The sequence below is a fragment of the Antedon mediterranea genome, chromosome 4, assembly GCF_964355755.1.
Source record: "Antedon mediterranea chromosome 4, ecAntMedi1.1, whole genome shotgun sequence".
In the NCBI taxonomy this organism is placed as follows: domain Eukaryota; kingdom Metazoa; phylum Echinodermata; class Crinoidea; order Comatulida; family Antedonidae; genus Antedon; species Antedon mediterranea.
The window spans coordinates 23713269-23734770 of NC_092673.1; the positions used below are offsets into that span (position 1 = coordinate 23713269).

Here is a 21502-nt window from a genome sequence, read left to right on the forward strand (position 1 = left end):
TCTCGCCATCCAACTCATAAAAATCATTTGTCATAATAACACTGCAAAGCAATTCTACTTTTATTCTTTACAGATGTTGAGTGAATTTTGAATATCTTAAAGGAGGATTTGTTTTGCAGACAAGTGAAATGCGTCTAAAGAAGAAAAAGTTAGTTTTATGGACGGTGACTTTGATAATAGCATGGTTTCTTGTAATTGTTGTTATTTTCCCGTCAAGCAACATGAACTCCTCTTCCAATACATCACAGAAAAACACTATTTGGAACATTCTAAAATTAGTTGCAAGTAAACGGACGTTAAATATAGGAAAGTCAAATTCAGCTAGTAAGGGAAGTAGAATTATTCCAGAAGCCGAAGGTGTTTATAAACGAAGAGTCGATGAAATCTTCTTGAATGCAAACTCAAAAGAACGAAAGCAAACAAAATCATTTAGTCCCGAATTAAATAGCCATAATGATAGTATTCAAAGTCAACCGAAGGTTTTCAAACAGCCTATGCGTACTGAGAAAAAAAAATACATTCTTGAAGATGATTTGTCTATGAAAAAGTTAGTGGGTAATTCCGATTTTAAAAAGATTTGGGATATTGCTACTAAATGGGTATCGGGCAGACATATAATACCAGAAAATGCACCTGAATTAGGAGATGTCTTGCACGCCATGGCAACAAGACCAATAACAAAAGCAGATGTAGGTTACAAAGGAACTCAACTGAAGGTCACCTTGTATCTAGCCGGAGGTCAAGTTGTGGTTTTCAAGCCTAAAAGGTAACTAGATCTAAACAAGAGTCAGTATGATGAATGTGTTAGTCCATTTGAATCAAATCAAAATTAACAAAAAGCTTTCGATTGAGAATATTTATTTAAGTTTTAAAAACCATGATCAAAAAGAGATGAAGATCAATAAACAGATAATAAAAATAATCTATAATGAGTGAGTGACCGGGCGGTTAAGACGGTGGAACCTAATTACTTAGCCAGGGTTCGAGGCTCACTCGCTCCATGGTTATGGTGGTACTGTAGATAATACTAATAAACTGTAGGTCCAGTGTACACATATGCACTTTAAAAACCTAGTACTGCACATCTTTCGAGAGGAGTAGGGAGTTATCCCGGTTTAATAGTACACAAACAGCTACTGTCACTCACAGCCACTGATCATAACTGGGCTCTCTGGGAGACCAGTTTATGACTGAAAAAAAAAGAGCATTATATAATACAGTAGTATTAAGGGGATAAGTTTGTTTCCCAATAAATGGTCCCTTAGTAGGGGTGCCCTTAAGCAGGGGTGTCTCAAAGGAGGCGGTTCAACTGTATTAATAATAAACAACAATCATCTGTAAAACATAGCTTATTGCTAGAAGGAGTGTTATAGCAGTTAAATAAGTGATTTTTCATGGGAGTGCGAACCAATACTGTAGCGGCTGTGATATGGTTAGTGACAATTTATTTAGACGAAACATTTGTTTAGCTCTGCAGTGTAATTGAAGAGGAATACAGATTATAAAGTCTGCTGCTTTTGTCACCTATGGTTTTACATTAACATTAGACTGAAAGAAAGAGTACTTAGCCCTAAATTGAAACTGTAATTTTATGATGTCATTTAGTGTAAATGATGTTGACATTTAAACAAGATTAATAAGGTCAAATACAGAAATAAAACTGTGAATCTGATGTAAATTCTAATTACCCTAATTTCTGTCCCATTAAAATTTACTTTCAGATGCAGTGCTACTAGATAAGGGTCAATATTTAAATCAAAAATTTTTTAAATTATAATTAAAATTGTTTGTTTTTAGACTAGAGAATAACCTCTAGAACTTGATTGCCTCAAGCCTCAATCGTTGAAATCAGACCAGTTCAATTTAGGAAAACAAAAACACATTTTAATTTAGCGCGCTCATGTTAGGCCAAGATAAGCACAGAATTTTCAAAGGTTTTGCATATTTACCATTGTAACTTGTAAGAAGGATGAAATAATAGAAGAAATATTGAAATACAAGCTTTAAATTAACATAACAGTTGTTGCAGCTATAACTGTTAGTTTTTAAAGATGTATTGTCTCCCAAAAACATTAAATTTGAAGATTAATAAAATCAGACTTTAAATAGGCCATTTTGCAGTTTTAATAAAGTTATGCACTTCTTTAAAAAAGAAAATTTAATTTTAACCAAAACAAATTGTCTGACAGACAACTTAAGTATTTTTTGCTTTAAATGTTTTTTTTCTCTCGATTCAGTTTTTGGTCAAAACGAATAACTGTTATGTGACATTAATGGGATATTCCAAAAAAAAAAAAATGTTTTAAGGGGAAAAATATATTTAACCATTTAAATAATGAATAATCACATGTGCATGATTAATCATTACCGTAACCAAGCGGCCAATCACAATGCAAAAATTTGTCCTTAAAATTATCGCATTTATTGGATAATATCTGATTTGAATGAGATAATTATCGGTTAGTTTTTCTCGAGTGGGAATCGGTCCCCATTTCCACAGGAAATTTATTGATTCATTATCGGTTGATTTTTTAATACATGTTGTGAATGTTAGAATACAAATAAAAGAAATAAACACAATAAAAGAAAAAAGTTTTCATTTAACCAAAACAAATTTAATATTGTTTCTAGATTTTCTCGAGACCATGTTATTGAAGGGTCACCTGTGGCTGGTTATGATAGGCATAATGGTGAGATTGCAGCATTTCACCTGGACAGGTAAGTCTGGATACTGATGAATGATCAGATCTTAAGCCTTGTTCGCAATGGACCGGTAAATTTAACCAAGGTATTCTTTACCCAAGGCCATCAGTAAATTTGACGCTAACTAATTTCACGCAGTAAGTGTTACTATGGTTTTACCAAAATGTAAATGTGATGTTAAAAAAAATACAATGCACTTGAGACTGAGAGGCATGTTCGGATTAGCCTTTTTAGCTGGCGTGGTTATTTTTACCGAAACCATGGTCAATTCTACTCGACAGGCGGTTGTTGGTAAATGTAACCATTGGACTTTGGTAATTTAAGTCGGGGCATTATTGATATTTTACCAAATGCGTAAGGAGATTAATTAATGTCTTGCATGTTAAGTTGTCAGTAACACCAAGGTTGGCAAAATCAAACGCTATTTGCCAACATGCAACGCACAAGCCCCGGCCACTTTGTAAATAAATCGATCTGCGCAAGAATTACGAAAAACTTTAGTTCTGTGCGTCGAGAACGTTATTTCTGAAAAATGGCGTCAATGAAAACGTTAGCCAAAGTGTATCGAAACGATCTTTTTTTATCACCTAAAAATGTGTTCTATTCTACACTTCCCGTCAAAATGAAAAGAACAAGTACGTTGCACAACTGTTGACTTAACGTACGCGGTTATGCAAATGAGTAGAATTTTGATCATCTGTTATAGTTAACGTTTACATGCTCCTGCGAAAGCTTCGTATTGACTTAGAGACATACGGAAAAACAAATTACACAATCTGATTCAAGTATTAACAATTTCTGAAAAATTTGGAATAGAATTTTTTTTTCTACAAAATTTGAATAATTTATTTGCCTTTGAATTGCATCCAACGTGTTTATTACAATTTCTATTTTCTTCATTTTGCATGTTTGCTTGTAGGCTGCTGTTGATGAATTTAATCAGTAAGAAAATTGTACATTTCGTTTTGAATAGAAAACATTAGGAGTGCTTCACAACAATAGAGTGCTCGAGGAAATAGTAATATAAATTTACCAAATCAATAATAATTATGTTTTTAATATTATAACATTTTATATGGTAATTAAGACAATCTCATAAAAGTGTTTCTAGATTGTAAATTGCATCATGATTGTCTTTTTACAAAGCTTTAAAAATGAAAACAAAAACACCCTAATATTAGGCATTCCTTCCTCTCAAAATCTAATCTACTGTTCCATCGTATTATTGTTAAGTGCAACCAATTTGACAGGAATAATACAGTATTAGCTTTACATTATACAACATTGTACTGTATACAGTATAAGCTTTATTGAAATTAGCGCCGCCAAGCAGTTTATTATGATTTTATACCCAACTGGTGTTCACAGTCTATTTCGTGCCTAGCTTACCTGGATAAACCGAAAATGACCCATGCTCTCCAGAGGGAAGGCTAAGATACGAAAGTAAAAAGTTCCTAGAACACCCCTGTACCATAATGGACTAGTTCGCAACCTTTAAAACCCAAGTTGATTTTTATGAATTAGTTTTAAAAATTAATTCTTTCTCTTTAATTTTGAGAAGTAGAATAAATATGTACTGTACTTTATTCATTGCTGCAATGAACAGACATTGTATTTTGTCGGTATTATGTGAATTTTATACTAGGCCTACAATCTACTAATCTCACTATTAAATATACATTAACCCAAATGTTGTGAACATTTCAATCATTCTCAAAAGATAGGCGAAGATTGTGAGCATTGATAAACATATTTATTAATATACCTATATCATTATATATTAATTGAAAAGTCTTCAGTTAATGTGAAGTTAATGACAGATTTCTCAAAATAGACTAAATACTGTAGCTTTTTTAGGTGGTTGCCATCATCTTCCATATTTTCAATATTGATTATTAAAAAAGTTAATCTATAACAACCTCTAACAATACATTATTGTATCAGGATGATTATTACTGGCCAGCCAACAAGATCAGATCATTTTCAGCCTTTAGAGCTGTGTATTCACTATATGCAAACCTGGTTACAACTTGTTACAAGTTGTTAAATGCACTTTTTGCAGTGTAAAAAGGGTGTAATAAGTCTAAGATGCAGAAGCTAAAGCATGGGTCCAATAAGAATAAACCGCTTAAAGAAATTATTTTACCAACATTTTAACACAATCTTTAAAGCTCTGTCTACACTATCATCAAACTAGTTTGACAAAAAAAGTGTGATGTGCCCAAATATGATGACAACATCATGTCCATATATGGGCACATCACATTTTGTTGTCGCATAAAAATTTGATAGTGTAGACAAAGAAATACATTATTCAATACTGTAAGTTCCTTAGCCTATGAACGTGCAAGTCTCATACAATAGTGTACACATAAAGCAAACTTGCTACTGCTCCTAGCGCTTTTTATTTAAACTTAATTGCAGAGATTTCAATATCTCATTTGTTGTCATTTGCATTTAATTAAACAAAAACTTATTCTAAAAATTCACTGTTTGTAAGAATTACTAGAATCTTTCTACTTACCGTCAATATGTTTGTTGTGATTGATTTCTATTAAATGTATGTCCCTTTTGAACAAACTCGCATCACAAGTTGATATCTGTGCAATATCTTCTTGCGGCATACATACTATTTCTCACCCTGTGGCTGACAAATGGAGTGTGCATAGATAAAAAAAAAAGAATAAAACCAAATCAATATCCATCTTCAAGTCCCATCTATTAACAATTCATGCGTTACGACCATGTAACATGATGGCCGGTTATTCAATTCCCGGCAGGTGGAACTGGCCGATAAAGGTGTATCTGGACACTTAAAACTGGACACTTAAAACTGGACACTTGACCCTCAACTCCTTCATTATCTGGCTATCGGTCTCTAAGCCTACATCAATAGATCTGAAATCTAAAGGCGTTATCATTAGCACAATTGTATAGTCTTTCAGTATGAAATTTAGCACTTAGTGCAATAGAACTATGTCCTTGGTTGGTTAGTGTTTTGCTGTTTCATGCTTTAAACCTTATTTAAGTGAAATTATACAATATTAATGAAGTTAATTATGTGATGTCTTGGTATTGTAAATTAATGGAGTTGTTACTGTGTTATTGTGTTAGATGACTGAGAATTAGGTAAAAGTTTAGATAGTGTACTACTAGAGTACTACTACACCTGGTATCTTTGTAAAGTTGTAGTCTACTATAGTAATTCACACCTTCAACAGATATTTGTGTATCTTTCTTTCGTTAAAAATAATATGGTATGATTTATTTTGTATTACTGTCAATAGTTAAATAGTTTAAACAGGAGGGAAAGATCAAAGCTATTACTTAATTTCAATCATATACTGTTAGTGTTATATTGATCCAAACTTTATTTTAGAATCGGTTTTCCATATTGAATTAATATCTGGAGTACATGTCTAGATTTTAAAGCCTGGGGCCTTAAACACTATATTAGGTTTACAATTTGTTTGCCATAATTCACTTTTCATTCATTTTTTTTTCGGGTTGGATCGTTAATGTCATGATCATTTTGAGGTGAGTGATTGAAATAGGAAATTTCTAAAATATAAAGAACTTGCATTGAATTTAAACTGTATTTTCTGTATAAAAAATGGTATTAAATTCTAAGCATTTAGCTATACATTTGTATAGCACAAAGGCAGTGTACAGTATTTATTGGTTTAAAAGTAAAAATATGAGTACACATATTTCTCATTCATAAGATTCACCGGACAAAAATCATTTGCGAGTTGGTTGGTGGCGCTGTTCTCATCAGGTCAGTGAATATTTGATGTCAAAGTTTACCTTGAGTCTAAGGCTGTGTTTATACAACACCCTAAATTTGAACACGCCAACAGCAACCGGGAATCCACAAAATTGTTGGATTCAGCCAAGTAGCCTTTTTGCAATTAAAATCTCATTACACAGAATCTCTTCGATGTTTCAACACACTTCTCGTTGGAGTGTTGAATATGCGTGTAATAGCGTGTTGTATGAACGCGCCCTAATCTGCCTGTACCTGATAATATAGTTTAGTTTTAATCAAACTTCATTTTGATTTCAGATTAGCAATTACCTGCACTTGATAAAATCTCTCCCCCAATGGACCAAAATAATAACATTTCTTACTGTTTCAACAAACTTAACTAAATTTTGTAAACGCAATTAGATTAAAAATGTAAACGATTTGCCTGTTAAGTCAACAATGCTTGCATTTGAAGTAAATTCAACTTGACAGTGATAAATTGCTTCTACAAATTGAACATGATTGTTAATAATAACAGTAATTAGACTTAATGTTTCCAATCCAATCACATGTGTAATAAACGTATAGCTAGTTTTTCTTCAGATTTTAGCAATATTTTTATTTATCATGAAAGATTTTTTTATATTTTTATGTGGTATTTTATACCATCTCTTTAATACAGTATATGGTACTTATTCCTAATAGTAGTTATACTGTGGTTACTATTCCATTGTTTAATGTTATTAACATAATTTGTCATTAGCATCATAATTTATGTAGGCTTGGTATAAGTTTTTAAAAAATATTTAAAAACATCTATTTTATAATAATTATACAAAATCAAAAATTGATTTATATTTTTTTAATAAGCTTGAAGATCACATGCCATACTGATACTGATATTATTTTATTGTCCATAGTATAATATAAAAATTAAAATGGAAATATATTTGAAACTGGCAAGAAATATAAAAAAAATTTTATACTATTATACAAATTCAGAAGATTACAACAAAATACATTGAAAGCCATGTTATACTTAATAATTATTCTTGGTTATCTGCGGTTCAGATTTCATTCTAGCCCACCAGGCACTTTTAAAGAAAGTCAACTGACTTGCCCAGGGCGTTTTTACATCTAAGCAACAGTGATAGTGCAAGTGTTGAAAAAGTATTATATATAGCCAATTTAAATGCGAACATGAGCGTGTTAAAATCATGAAGCTTTTAAACTATATACACAACACACTAGAAAACTGGTCTATTTGAAAGCTTTTGATGTCAGCTTTTTATTACATCATACAAAATCCACTGTGTATAATTTTTTAAAAAGCTCATTCAGATTATCTTTAAATGAAGTTCATACATTGCTTAATGTGAGGAAGGTTGCTGCAATAAACACATGCACACTTCGGGGACCTACTTTTATTCTTAAGCTCTGTCTACACTATCAAACCTAGTTTATAAAAAAAAGTGTGATGTGCCCAAATATGGAAGTGATACAGTATGCACAAATATGGTAGTGCTATATGTCCATATATGGGTACATCACATTTTTTTGTCACATAAAGTTTGATAGTGTAGACAGAGCTTTAGATGTCTTTAATATTAACAACAACACTCCTATTTTTTGTGCACAGATAATTTGTTTTTTTGGTGAGGTTTCAATATTTCAAATTAGATTGTACCATACAGTAGTTGGCCTACTTTATGGTATATCTTATGTTTTGTTCATTATAGAACAACAATTTTATAATTATCTGTCTTCACTATTTTATCGTATCCAAACTATTTTCATTATCAAGAATAAAATATATAAAATACAAAAAGCAAATTAATTTAATACTGATGCTCTTTATCTTGCTAACAAACAATGAATTCTGAAGTGATGCTGTTGCTTTATACTAGATTGCACATTCATTTATGAATTTTGTGTGATCTTTGATCTTTGATTTCTTTTATTATCGTTTTCTTGGATTTTTTTTTTCTGTGATGAACTGTAATCAATGCATGAAATTCTCCTGATTACCTTTTAATGTGCTTTTGCTGGAAATGTAGATGAGACCATAAATGATAGTAAAAATATCGAATGTTAAAGGAGAAGTTTTATCTAGTAGAAACAATGTACATTATGGCCTATAAGACAAGCGGAAATGTGTGGCTTTTCCCATTAATTTACACAGCTCACAGAATTTGCGAGCTGTGTGGCGTGGCGGAAATTAGGTGCTTGTATGCGATTTCTATCCTTAGCGGATTTCCGCTCAACCACCCATTCGCTCCGCGTTCTGTGTAAAATGGTCATAAGAAATATAGAGTAGATTTTATTTTTGCGTTTTCCGCTCACCTTTACCTGTTACCGTTACCGCTCGACGGTGTAAATTGGCCTTTAAGCATGGTTTCTAAGAATGAAAACATTATGCGACCAATCATACTTTAAAAAAATGAGTTGCCACATGTTCATGACTGTTTATGCAAAAAAGTCTAAGACATGAGACATAAGATCGCAATGAGAATTATAGCTATTCATTCTTGTAGTGGAAAATGATAAAAATGTAGCACGATTTGTTTTCTCTGTAGAAACATTGCATAGTGGAAAATGATAAAAATGTAGCACGATTTGTTTTCTCTGTAGAAACATTGCATAGTGGAAAACATAGTTTAAATTAACAGTGGTTGTATTGAAATAATAGGACATTAAATTGATTAAAAGTCTTTTGCCAAAAAATTATGTCAATGCGAAATTAAATTTAAAAAAAATAAGAAAAAGTTCAAAGTTGTATGTTGCTCGTTATACTTCACATTGGTGGTAAAAATGACAACAACTTTGTGATTCACTCTAATAATTATGGCTCTTCTAAATGTTAATAATGACAGTATTTTCAAAGATCAAAACATTAATGTTCCTTTCCAATGATATCAAAGTTGTTTTTAACCATAGGCTGGGGAAAAACAACCATGAATACGTAAACATTTTCCAAATTGAATAGATTTTCACACGTCTCTTGAAATTTATTTTGTTAATTAACCTATAAACCGAGATATACAGTAATCTAGAGTAAATTATTTCTGTTCCCAGTTCTTTAAAGTTGGTTTTTATTTTTATGAAGCCACCACCAGGCTTGTAATAATAAAAATGACGTAGGTTATTATATCATCTTTGTTAAGAGTACTACTAGAGATAAATTAAAAATACTGTTTGTTGTTTAAATTGCTTTCTAAATTTTTGATAGAAATTCTTCTATGCTTGGGGCTTAAATAAGACAAAAACAATCCGGTTTTCAGTTCAATAAATACTTGGCGACTGTCTTATTGAATTTATTCGACTCTTAATGTATAATATGAGATATTTAATAGTAGTATTCTTTATCTTTATTCATCAATTATTAAATACATAAAATAATTCTTCCTGGAGGCCAGTCAAGTCTAGTACTTCGTGATATTATTGTATTTATTCCACTTTTTATGCATAAAGATAGTTGTATACAAACAACTCTACTTGTAAATGTACAAGATATTTTCTGCACCTCACAAACTTCCCCCTTAATGTGGAGGCCTCAGAGTTAAATCCATGGAAAAGTTTCCCACATTAATGTCCCAAGGAATACTAGGATGTAACACAGGACATATGCACAATGCCACTGACCAGTAATTTGACCAATCACAAGGGATGGATTATTCTAACTGTCACTTTTTACTTGTTGGGCTTGCGTTACACTGTTTTAGTGGGAACCAAGCTTTAGAGGTTTCTGTGTCTGAAAAGTATTTTGATTTGTTAATAATAATGTTTAATTCATACTATAACATTCTGTTGCGATTATTTATTTTTGATTTATGAGGAAACAATTACTGTCCTACAATCTGATTTAGAACTAGGTCATGAATTCATCTTGGTGATATTGTTCATGTGATCCATTTCACACAGCCAAGACAAAAATAACTAATTTAATAATTCAGGGTATGTGTTGACACATAATACATAGCATGTGTCTATAGTGTAAAATACTGTACCACAAAGAAAAAGGGAGGGTTACGAGATAATGTTAAGTAGAAAAAGAATAGTAGAAATTAAAATTAATACCTATCTATCTATCTATCTATCTATCCTTCGGCTGAGGAGCAGACTTTTCCAAGCACTTCGATCTATGGGCAAGTGAGGCTATTTGTTCAGCTTATATCATGCTTGATTGTTTGTACCCTAGATTGTACCCTAGAACATGTTGAACATAGGCTGAATAAGATGTTCAAGGACGTTTAAGCCTCCTTTTGCTATGAGTTAGTATATAGAGAGCGTATGTTCTTGCGGGTCCTGTGGCACACGGAGAATGTGCCCAAGGAATCTTATTCTTAGTACCATGAATTGCATTAAGGCCCATTTATTTTTGTCAGTTTAGCTATTGGTTTCTATTCATGCCCAAGTTTTTTATAATAGCATAGGATGGAAGGTAGCACATATTTAAGTTGCATTTGAAAGAGGGAGACATGACAGATACTGTTGAACATGCATACTGTACCTTGTAGATATATTAGTAATAAATGTTTGACTACAATTGAGTTTAGTAATAGTAAATATAAATATTTTATTGTTCCCATGATAACAATCACCAAATTTGTCATGTTTAACCACTAGTTTCTAACCTTAAATTCATGTCGCTGACATAGTTTCGCTCCATAGTTATTCAATATTTTTATAGTGACATTTAAGTAAATTATGGTGACACAATTGCATATACCAGTACGTGAGCTTAACTTAATTACGATCTTGAATTGACCAAAAATGTGAACTAGGCACATGTATTTGATTCGTAAATGACGAAAAGATGTGCCAATCTTTTGAACTATTTTGATAATTAATCACGTTTTATTCTTCAGAATGAATTAGATTAGTACGATTTTCAGTTTCATTGGAATCTTTTCTGAACGTTTAATAAATTATATATAATAGACCGTGTTAAAATTATTGTACAGCAGTTACTGCAGCAATTAGACTTTGTTTACTTTATAAATCTGTTTTTATATATAGTAGAACCCCTCATTTGCGACACCCATTAGTAAATGATGCAAAGATTTGCCAATCTTTTGAACTATTGAGATAATTAATCACGTTTTATTCTTCAGAATGAATTAGATTAGTACGATTTTCAGTTTCATTGGAATCTTTTGTGAACGTTTAATGAATTATAATAGACAGTGTTAAAATTATTGTACAGCAGTAACTGCAGCAATTAGGTTCTTTAAATATAGAATAGAACCATTTTCAGGCAACACCAAGCTTTTTTAGGGTAATTGTTATTGCAACAAAATAATGTAGTTACTGCAGTAACTGCAATAGAACAATGCTCCATTAACAATTTAAACCTTTTCTCTCTTTTTGATATGACATTATCGTGTCCATATGGGCACATCACATTTTTTTGTCACATCAAGTTTGATAGTGTAGACAGGGTCTTATGATATGATGGCTAACAAGTCCCCTATTGAATCTGCCTCTAATATCAATACATTTCATAACAAACTTATTTTTCTCCAGGCACTCACTAGCAATGTGTACTTATATGTATCATATGGGTTCATTGCTTTAATATCAAATTCAATATTAAAAAATGGATTAGGCCCTACACGTTCATTGGTTTGCAGTTACAGTACAATGGGCTGCCAGAATGCAATGTTAAAAGTGTATTCTGTCTGTCCGCTACTGTATATGATATGTACCATAGATTGATAGGAATTTCAGACAGTTGTAGTAGGAAATACTAAAGAAGTGACTGAAATTTTTCTTCTATATACTGTAAACCTACTTAATTTATAGGTTCTCATAAACCTACAGAGACAACTGTCAATAATGACATTTGTTTCATTCATCTAGATTATACATTGTAAGTATTTATTTCACAGGTGTGGTTTTAGTATGAAGACTTAATTGTTACAACAGAAAAAGGATAAAATATACATAGTAGTTTGTCCGTATGATCTTATTTCTTGTTTGTAGTATCTTCAAACCAAATGATCAGACGATTTTTTCTTTTGATATGTGACGTATGTCTGTCTGTCTTTTTTTTTATGTATTTTGATGGTTTTGTATTCATTTAGCAGTTGTAGTCATCATAATACATTTTATAAGTTCAGTCCAATAAAATAATGCAAATTACAGTAATGAACAATTTTTGATTGATTTTTTTTATGCCAAGAATATAATAAATTTTGAAATGTTGGATGCTTTTTCAACCACAATGTTTATACCAGTTTTTTTCTTTTTTTTAACACCATTTTCTCTTTAATGGATTGTTACTTTTAATACTAATAATGATTCATTTTCCCCAAAAAATTTTCCAGTCTATTTCAATAGTATACAGTACTTCAGAATTTATATCTTTTTAACTTTCATGATTCACATTAAACTCTTTTTTTAATAAACAGAGGGAAGAAAATGTAATGGTAATTTAAATTCCGTCATGGAACAGTCTTCCAAAATGTCAATGATGTAAAATTCTACTTAATAACAATCATGATGGTATGTCATTTAAATGTCATTTGTTGAAAACACAGCTCTGTTGCTGTTACCATCGACAAATTATAAACTAAACTCAACATTATGATTTTTTTTCATTTGCAAATTGCATTGATTGTTACTGATGCTGAATATAACATTTATTATAGCATGAATTACTACTTTTTAATGAGAATGAGGCAGTGAAGAATTATGAAAACTTGTGAATTTGAGAGATTTTCCACATGTCATTAAAATGTTGTAATAAATGCTACAATGTCATTTTGATGTTATTGACAGCGCAAAATAAATGGAAAGATTTTGAAAAAAATTCCAACAATTCTATTCCTAATTGATGAAAAATCAAATGTTATTTTGAATGTTCTCCTCCATTTATTTTAAAATATAAATTTTCAACATTTTCATAGGATTATAAGTTTTCTGTAGAATATTTTTTTGTTTACACAACTTCAATTTTCACGATCGTTTGTCCTCACAAAACATTAATAGCACACACAAAAAAACATTGTTATTCAAACATTAAAGATAATGTATACATTTGTCATTAAAATAAAAAAAAACATTAAAATGTTATAATAAATTCTACAATGTCATTTTGATGTTATTGACAACACAAGATAAATGGAAAGATTTTGAGAAAAAATTCCACAGATTCTATTCCTAATTGATGAAAAATAGAATATTTTAAAATAAAAATAGCAACATTTTCATTCTAAACTATGGATTAAGTTTTCTGTTTAATATTTTATTTTTACACAACTTCAATTTTCGCGATCGTTTGTCCTCACAAAACATTAATAGCACACACAAAAGACATTGTTATTCAACCATTAAAGATAATGTATACATTTGTCATTAAAATATAAATGTTACAGGTCATATTGGAACAGGTGTCAGTGTCATAAAAATGTATTACCATATACAAGGGTAATTGATATTTTTTTTTTAAAACCAATATCAAATGTTTAATACATTATTTAACTTTCTTTGGCAAAAATCATGTTTTCTTGATTTGTTTTTGTTAAAAATGTTCTTTACATCTAGCTAGGTGGCAGCATATAATATTTGTTGAGTTTTTCTTGTATGGAAACTTATAATACTGACATTCTTAATAGTAAAACGGGCATGAAAAATATGAAATTGGAAAAAAAAATTGTAAATTACAACTTAATAAATATTCAGATAATTTTTAAATAGAAAAAAATATATTAATATACAGTTTTTAAAGTAAAAAACCAACCAACGATATGATTGAAATGACGTCATCTATCAACAACTTTTTTTTGCGTCCGTCGAGTCAAAGACGACAATAAATACGAGTGCCGTAGTAGGCCTAGCCTAGTTTGCAACTTCTTCTTATTCAGAAATACAAACACCTACGACGTGAATAATTGTTTGTATAAGGATAGTGAAAGAAAATATACATTTTAGTACGTTATTAGGCAACAAGTCTCTAAAACTCAGATCTGTGTGTGCTAGGCCTACTGACAGTCAGTCACATCCAGGCCAGCAGTGACTGTAACATGCATTAGCCTCGGGGCCTACACGCACCTACTTTCCACCACTCCGTTCGCGAACTCCGCACGCTGTGTAAATGGGAAAAGCCACGCGGTTTTTCGCTTACATTTACCGCTTACTGTGTAAATTAGCCTTAACCCCCCCCCCCCTTCCAAGTTTTAAATAAACAAGACAAAAGTTATAAAGACAATAACATCTAATGTAGAAAATGGTGGCATGTCTGCAATTGCCTACCTTTTTTTGCCGCAAAATCATATGAGAAATGGGAAGATACTGTATTATTAAAATAAATAAAAAAACAACATCCAAAATATTCAAAAACATTAAAAATAATATGAATTTTTAAAAAGTGTTTGGAAAATATTATAATTTAAATTGTTAATTATTACACCTTGTTTTAATCAAGTATGTTTAGTTTAGTTATACTGTTTGTAAATTAATATTTATAGAATACAAACTATATATTCTTAAATAATCTATGTTCAGTTTGTTCTAATTTGTTGCTGATTTTTCAACTTCCATTTTTGGCATGCTTATAATTTACAGATTTTCTAATTTTGTATCAATAATTTGTAAAAAGCTTTCTCAGAAGAAAGTTTATTAGCTTAAAAACAGCAAACATTGAACTAAGGGACCACATCAAAATTCATTCTGTTGTAATTATTACATTGAATTATATTAATTCAGTTTAATACAAATAGGATATTCTCATTTATTTCTGGTGGCCGAATCATTAACTTTAACACAGTGAAACAAATTAAAAGCCATTTTATTGCAGAATGTAGGTACTGCAGTAACTGCAGTACAACAGTTTTGACATGATCCCTTGCTGGAATTCCTGGTGGGACTTAGAAATCTGTTTCTTTGATGTACTCTTTGATTGCAAAATAAAACAAAGATCATTCCAACGCCATTCAGTGTTGATCGATGCATTTCTATGCTAATATACTCATCTCAAGACGGTATTACTATATTAGACAAATGTGGTGTTATGTTGTAAAAGAAGTATTACTTTGAAATCTCAATGACACGTATGAAAATGCTTTAGGGGCATAGCAGGTTTTGTGTCAGTTGAAATAATGTTCTGAATTTTAACCCCTCGAATTATGAAAAGAAAATTTACAATTTTTGTGAGACTGTAATTCAATGTAGCTTAGTGATGTGTCTGTTTTATTCCGTGATTTGCGCTGCTGTGGTTATCGATTTTTTTTTTTCGATGATTCTGATGGCATCCTTGTCCAATCTATTCTTTTACATAATATCTTTTTTCTATGATGTTGATGGACATCATCAATTTCCTTGCACTGACCCGCGTATTATTTCTGTATCAAAACTTCTGTGATGTATAGCATGACTGAAAAATCACATTGTTTCACCGTACCGCCATCTGTAGCATTATTATTGTCTGTCACCTAATAAAACGAACTGGATTCTTTTGCAAACTGTTTTTTTTAAATTTAAAATACTGTATATTTTCTATGCTTTAAAATGCATTATAAAACCACTACTTTAATAGTAAAAAAACAGATATTTTGTTGTGACAAGGTTGTGTAGATTCAGGAAAGATATGTTTGTTTTCCACTATGTAAATCGATAAAAAAAAATCATACATTCTGGGAAATAAATAAATCTAATCAAATGCATCAAACATTCCTGGGCTCTGATTTGTGGGCATTGATTCGCACAAATAAATTTTTCTAGTAACTTTTACTACTCTGCTGTAATCCCAAATTAATTCTGTAAGTAACCGATTTATTTTGGTCCAAGAATTGGAAATTTCCCGATTTATTTGACAAAGCTCCTGTAACCTTTAAAGCATTACAATTATTATATTACATAATATCATTTTTCTTGGAGTTTACATATCTGTATCATTGATATACCGTAATTACATAAAGATTTGATAACTCTTCTTTTTCTCTGTTACTTATTCCAGGGAGTTGTTATCTAATAACAACTCCCTGCTTATTCTTATCTTAACTTTTCCTTAATTTTTGTTTTTAAGCTCTCAGAAAAAATGTTAAGGGTATTAATTTAAGTTTGTTTCAGATAATGGCTAAGAATGAAATGTTTCTGTACAATAATTGGAAAAAAAAACCTTAACTTGGTTCTAAAGTCAGTTTAAACAGAAGTGGTTAATAAATAGCTTCCACTTTATAACTTTATACTTATTAATCACTTTCTACCTTGACTTAAGCAAAACTGGTACAACTGTACCTGAAAACATGATGCATAAAATCAGAATGAAGAATTGTCATTATCATTTAACGTATCTATCCACTTAAAAGTGTATACATTGAACTATAAAATCTCGTAAAGGGAATTTGTTTTACGTAATTCTGACACAGTTAATGGACAATGAGTATGCACACATTATATCATTAATCCTATATTATAAATATTATAAGGTAATATCTCTTTTTTGTTGCTCATAAAATAAATTAGATTTAAACTGATTTAAGATTGAATTATTTATAGATTTAGATATTATGAATATGAGAAAATAATGTTTGTAACAGGATGCAAGAGAATTAAATTTAATTTAAATTTCAATATGAATGGTTGTTTCATAACAGTCGTAACTAATGGTAATGTCTTGTATACTGTATATTACAATTTGGTTTTTTTTAGAGACTAAGAATCAATAGAAAAAAGTTTTTTTTTTTAATTCTAAAATAATAGTTTCCTGCTCAATAGAAATTGGCCCTGTGTAAAATTATAATGAACATATAGAATCTTTTTTTCCCTTTGTTTTTATCTATATTATGCTTTACACATTTTAAACCTTTGTATCATTTCAGGATATTAGGATTCAGATTTGCTCCATTAGTTGTTGGTAGAATTGTCAATTTGACAAAAGAAATCATTCCTGTTGCTACTGATGAACTAATGAAGACATTTATATACAGAGGTATAACTAACACCTGTACAACTAACACCTGTACTAATAATAACACTGTACTAATAACACCTGTACTACTAACACCTGTACTACTAACACCTGTACTACTAACACCTGTACTACTAACACCTGTACTACTATCACTGTACTACTAACACCTGTACTACTAACACCTGTACTAATAATAACACCTGTACTAATAATAACACCTGTACTAATAATAACACTGTACTAATAACACCTGTACTAATAACACCTGTACTACTAACACCTGTACTACTAACACCTGTACTACTAACACCTGTACTAATAACACCTGTACTACTAACACCTGTACTACTAACACCTGTACTACTAACACCTGTACTACTAACACCTGTACTACTAACACCTGTACTACTAACACCTGTACTACTATCACTGTACTACTAACACCTATACTACTAACACCTGTACTACTAACACCTGTACTACTAACACCTGTACTACTAACACCTGTACTACTAACACCTGTACTACTAACACCTGCACTACTAGCACTTGCACTACTAGCACCTGTACTACTAGCACCTGTACTACTAACACCTGTACTACTAACACCTGTACTACTAACACCTGTACTAATAACACCTGTACTAATAACACCTGTACTACTAGCACCTGTACTACTAGCACCTGTACTACTAGCACCTGTACTACTAGCACCTGTACTACTAGCACCTGTACTACTAACACCTGTACTACTAACACCTGTACTACTAACCACCTGTACTACTAACCACTGTACTACTATCACTGTACTACTATCACTGTACTACTAACACCTGTACTACTAACACCTGTACTACTATCACTGTACTACTAACACTGTACTAATAACACCTGTACTAATAACACCTGTACTAATAACACCTGTACTACTAACACCTGTACAACTACTCCCTGGGCAACTACTCCCTGGACAACTGTACCCCAGGCAACTATTCCTATTGGAAACTAACACCTGTAATACTAACACCTGTAATATTAACACCTGTACTTAACTAACACCTGGGCAGCGCAACTAACACATGGGCAACTACTCCCTGGGCAACTGTACCTTGGACAACTATCCCTTGAAAACTACTTCCTGGGCAACTGTACCCTGGACAACTGTGCCTGGACAATTAACACCTGTACTGCTACTATCCACTGGAGAAACCAGGCCCTTATCACAGAAAACTTGTTCTACCATCAAAACTATGGTTGAGGTGAACATTCAAACTGTGCCGATTGTACAGTTTGTGGTGCCTCAGGCTTAACTGCTCAGCCACTTAACTCGCCATAGTATATATAATTGGTTACATTAAAGTAATTACATTTTCAATCCAGCATGTGATGATTGTTTAATGAGATATAGTTTTAATTATCTAGATGGCAACCAATGTTTTTATGGTAAATGTTTCTACTGTACGCCGTTGGAACCAGCATGTGCTGAAGGTGAAATCATGGAAGGCTCAGTGACATTATGGCTACCAAAGAAAATGGCACTGCGACGTTGGCGCCACCCCTGGAGTAGAACTTACAAGGAAGGGGTTCAAGCAAGGTAAACATAATGAAAAATGTAAATAATTTACATTTTTCTATTCAACTTATTTTATCAGAAGGCATAATATGGTAAGGAATCAAACCTCTTCTGACTTTTTCTCACACTGCCTCATTCAATGAGTAGCATATTAAGGCGTTATGTAGTGCACAATAAAACAAGGACATTTTTCTCCCCGCTAATCAAGGTACATTTGGATTAAAAACATTTGCAAAATTTCTATCTACCCAAAATTCATTTTATTACTACACACATACTATATGAAGAAAATCTGTGTTGTTTTTATATCATTATCTACACTGTTATACCATTATAGAAAGGTATCTATTTATTTAATAGTTGACAACATTTATTTTATTATCGTAATAAATTTTAATGTAGCATCATTTATATTAGTAATTACCTATAAAATCTAATTCCAAATTCCATAGTGTAGTTTTATGGTTAATAAACTGTATCAACGAGCATTTAAAATATTAAAAAAATATTATTGATTTGTAATTTATAAACGGTGTCAATATAGCCATTTCTTATCAAATACTCGCAACTTCTTAACTCACAACAAAATGTCAGACTTAGTATGTTCTCAAACATCACCGTTTGCGATGTTGTATTGAGCTGACAATTTTTAGAAAGTGTTTAAAATTTGTAAAACTCAGTTTTTATGTCTGCTTGAAGACTAGTGTTAAATGTTTAGATAATATTCTTCCACTAAGCTAATGTTTCCACGCAAATGCAACATTTTGCAGAGAAAAAAAATTGCACTGCCCTTTCCACTACAAAAACGAATAGCTACTATTGGTTGCAAATTTTTTCGCTTTGCAAAAAGTTAAAACAAAAACCTCAAGGTACTAGAATTTGTCGCAGAAAGGGATTTGGAAGATAGAACCATAAATATGCATGCGTATAAGCTGACCCTTTTGATTCACACAAACAAACTTTATGCTACTACTAAAGCTCTGTCTATACTATCAAAGTTTATGTGACAAAAAAATGTGATGCGCCTATATACGGACATGATGATGTCATATCACTACCATATTTGGGCACATAACACTTTTTTTGTCAAACTAGTTTGATAGTGTAGAAAGAGCTTAACTTTAAAATAAGTGAACTTTAGGTAAGTGTGATTGGTAAATGTGACCACAGGGTCTCCACAAATATTTGTATGAGTGAAAGCTTAATTTGGTTTTAAAGATATAGGCAAAACAAAGATGACCGTTTCTTGACTGTTTAGTTTGAACTCTGGTAGGCTTAAATGGTGTTATTTGAGTATGTTTAAGACATTAGTAAGTCATTGATGCTTTAAAGTATATTAAAAAATTTTTTTTTTTACTAAATCATCAATTAAAATTGTATTTTATCTCAACATCACCATAATTATTTCTTAATCCCCAAGGATCTTAATTGGAGAAATAAAAATTTATATTAAATTGCTACAATTTTCATTACATTATTATATTTTTTACTGGCGACATTTAGTCTATTGTCTCAGCTAATAACACTTTTAATAGTTCATAAATTTAGATGCACAATGAAAATACTTTTTTTCATTCTTTATTTTTAAATATTTTCAATAGAAAGATTTTAATAAATATTTATTTTCCATATAACTATATGCAACACTATTTTTCATTCTTTCCAAATAATTTTCTCGGCATCAAATTACTTTGCATAATTGTTTAAGTACATCAGTAATTTGCTGTATTTCAGTAGATGTTCAAATATTTTTTTATTTAATAATAAGAAAGACAGAATAAAATATGGAACTAGAACTGTATCAAACAATTTTGTAGACATATTTAAATGTCGAAACAGCAGTACAGTAACAGAGCAGTACTTTTTGCAATTTTATAGATAAAAACAACTGCATTTTATCTTTTATTGTGTGATACACCTCTTATTTATATTCCATATTTGTCCACTTGAAACCGGAAAAAAGAAATTTACAATAACAAATTGCAAACATACACAGGTTATATAAATATTTTACATGCACAAATAAGTATCATTAAAAAACAATTTAAATAAAAAATTATATTTAAAAAACAGTGTCTATTTCTGTCTATAGTACTTTGATATTAATAAAAAAGATCTCTAAACAGCAGACAAACAAAAAACATTTAATTGAAGACAAACAAACTTGACAAAAAGATATACTGCACTACGTAGTAGTTAATGGAATGAATTATCTATCTTATGCAGGGAATTTATCAAATGTATGAAGGCTACAAAAGTATAATATCTATTTGTTCTTGTCTTAATGAGTTATCTGTTCATAAGGCAATGACTGGCTTCAGCCACTGATGGTAATATACATTCTATGCTCACAAAAAAAAACCCATTGACAACTATTTACAGATGATTTATGCAATGTTGAATATCTGTTGTCAAAACTACCAATACCTTATTGCTTGTCAGTTGATTGAAAGACAAGTCTATGACTAGATGGCAACCAGCATAATGTCCCAATCATGATATTATCCCAGTACAGTATTTTAATGTTCTTATACATCTAACCACTATATTGACTGTTTTATAT

General features: G+C 31.0%; 1 protein-coding gene across 3 annotated transcripts in view; it reads left to right on the plus strand.

Moving 5' to 3' along the window:
* LOC140046969 (glycosaminoglycan xylosylkinase-like) overlaps positions 1–21502 on the plus strand; it is a 53707-nt gene that overhangs the window by 1390 nt on the left and 30815 nt on the right. For all 3 annotated transcript variants that reach the window (XM_072091749.1, XM_072091751.1, XM_072091750.1), the window contains exons 2-5: positions 74–766; positions 2632–2718; positions 17275–17384; positions 18789–18960. In XM_072091749.1, the coding sequence (XP_071947850.1) occupies positions 129–766; positions 2632–2718; positions 17275–17384; positions 18789–18960 (1007 nt within the window). In that variant the 5' untranslated portion in view covers positions 74–128. The remainder of the gene's footprint in view (positions 1–73; positions 767–2631; positions 2719–17274; positions 17385–18788; positions 18961–21502) is intronic.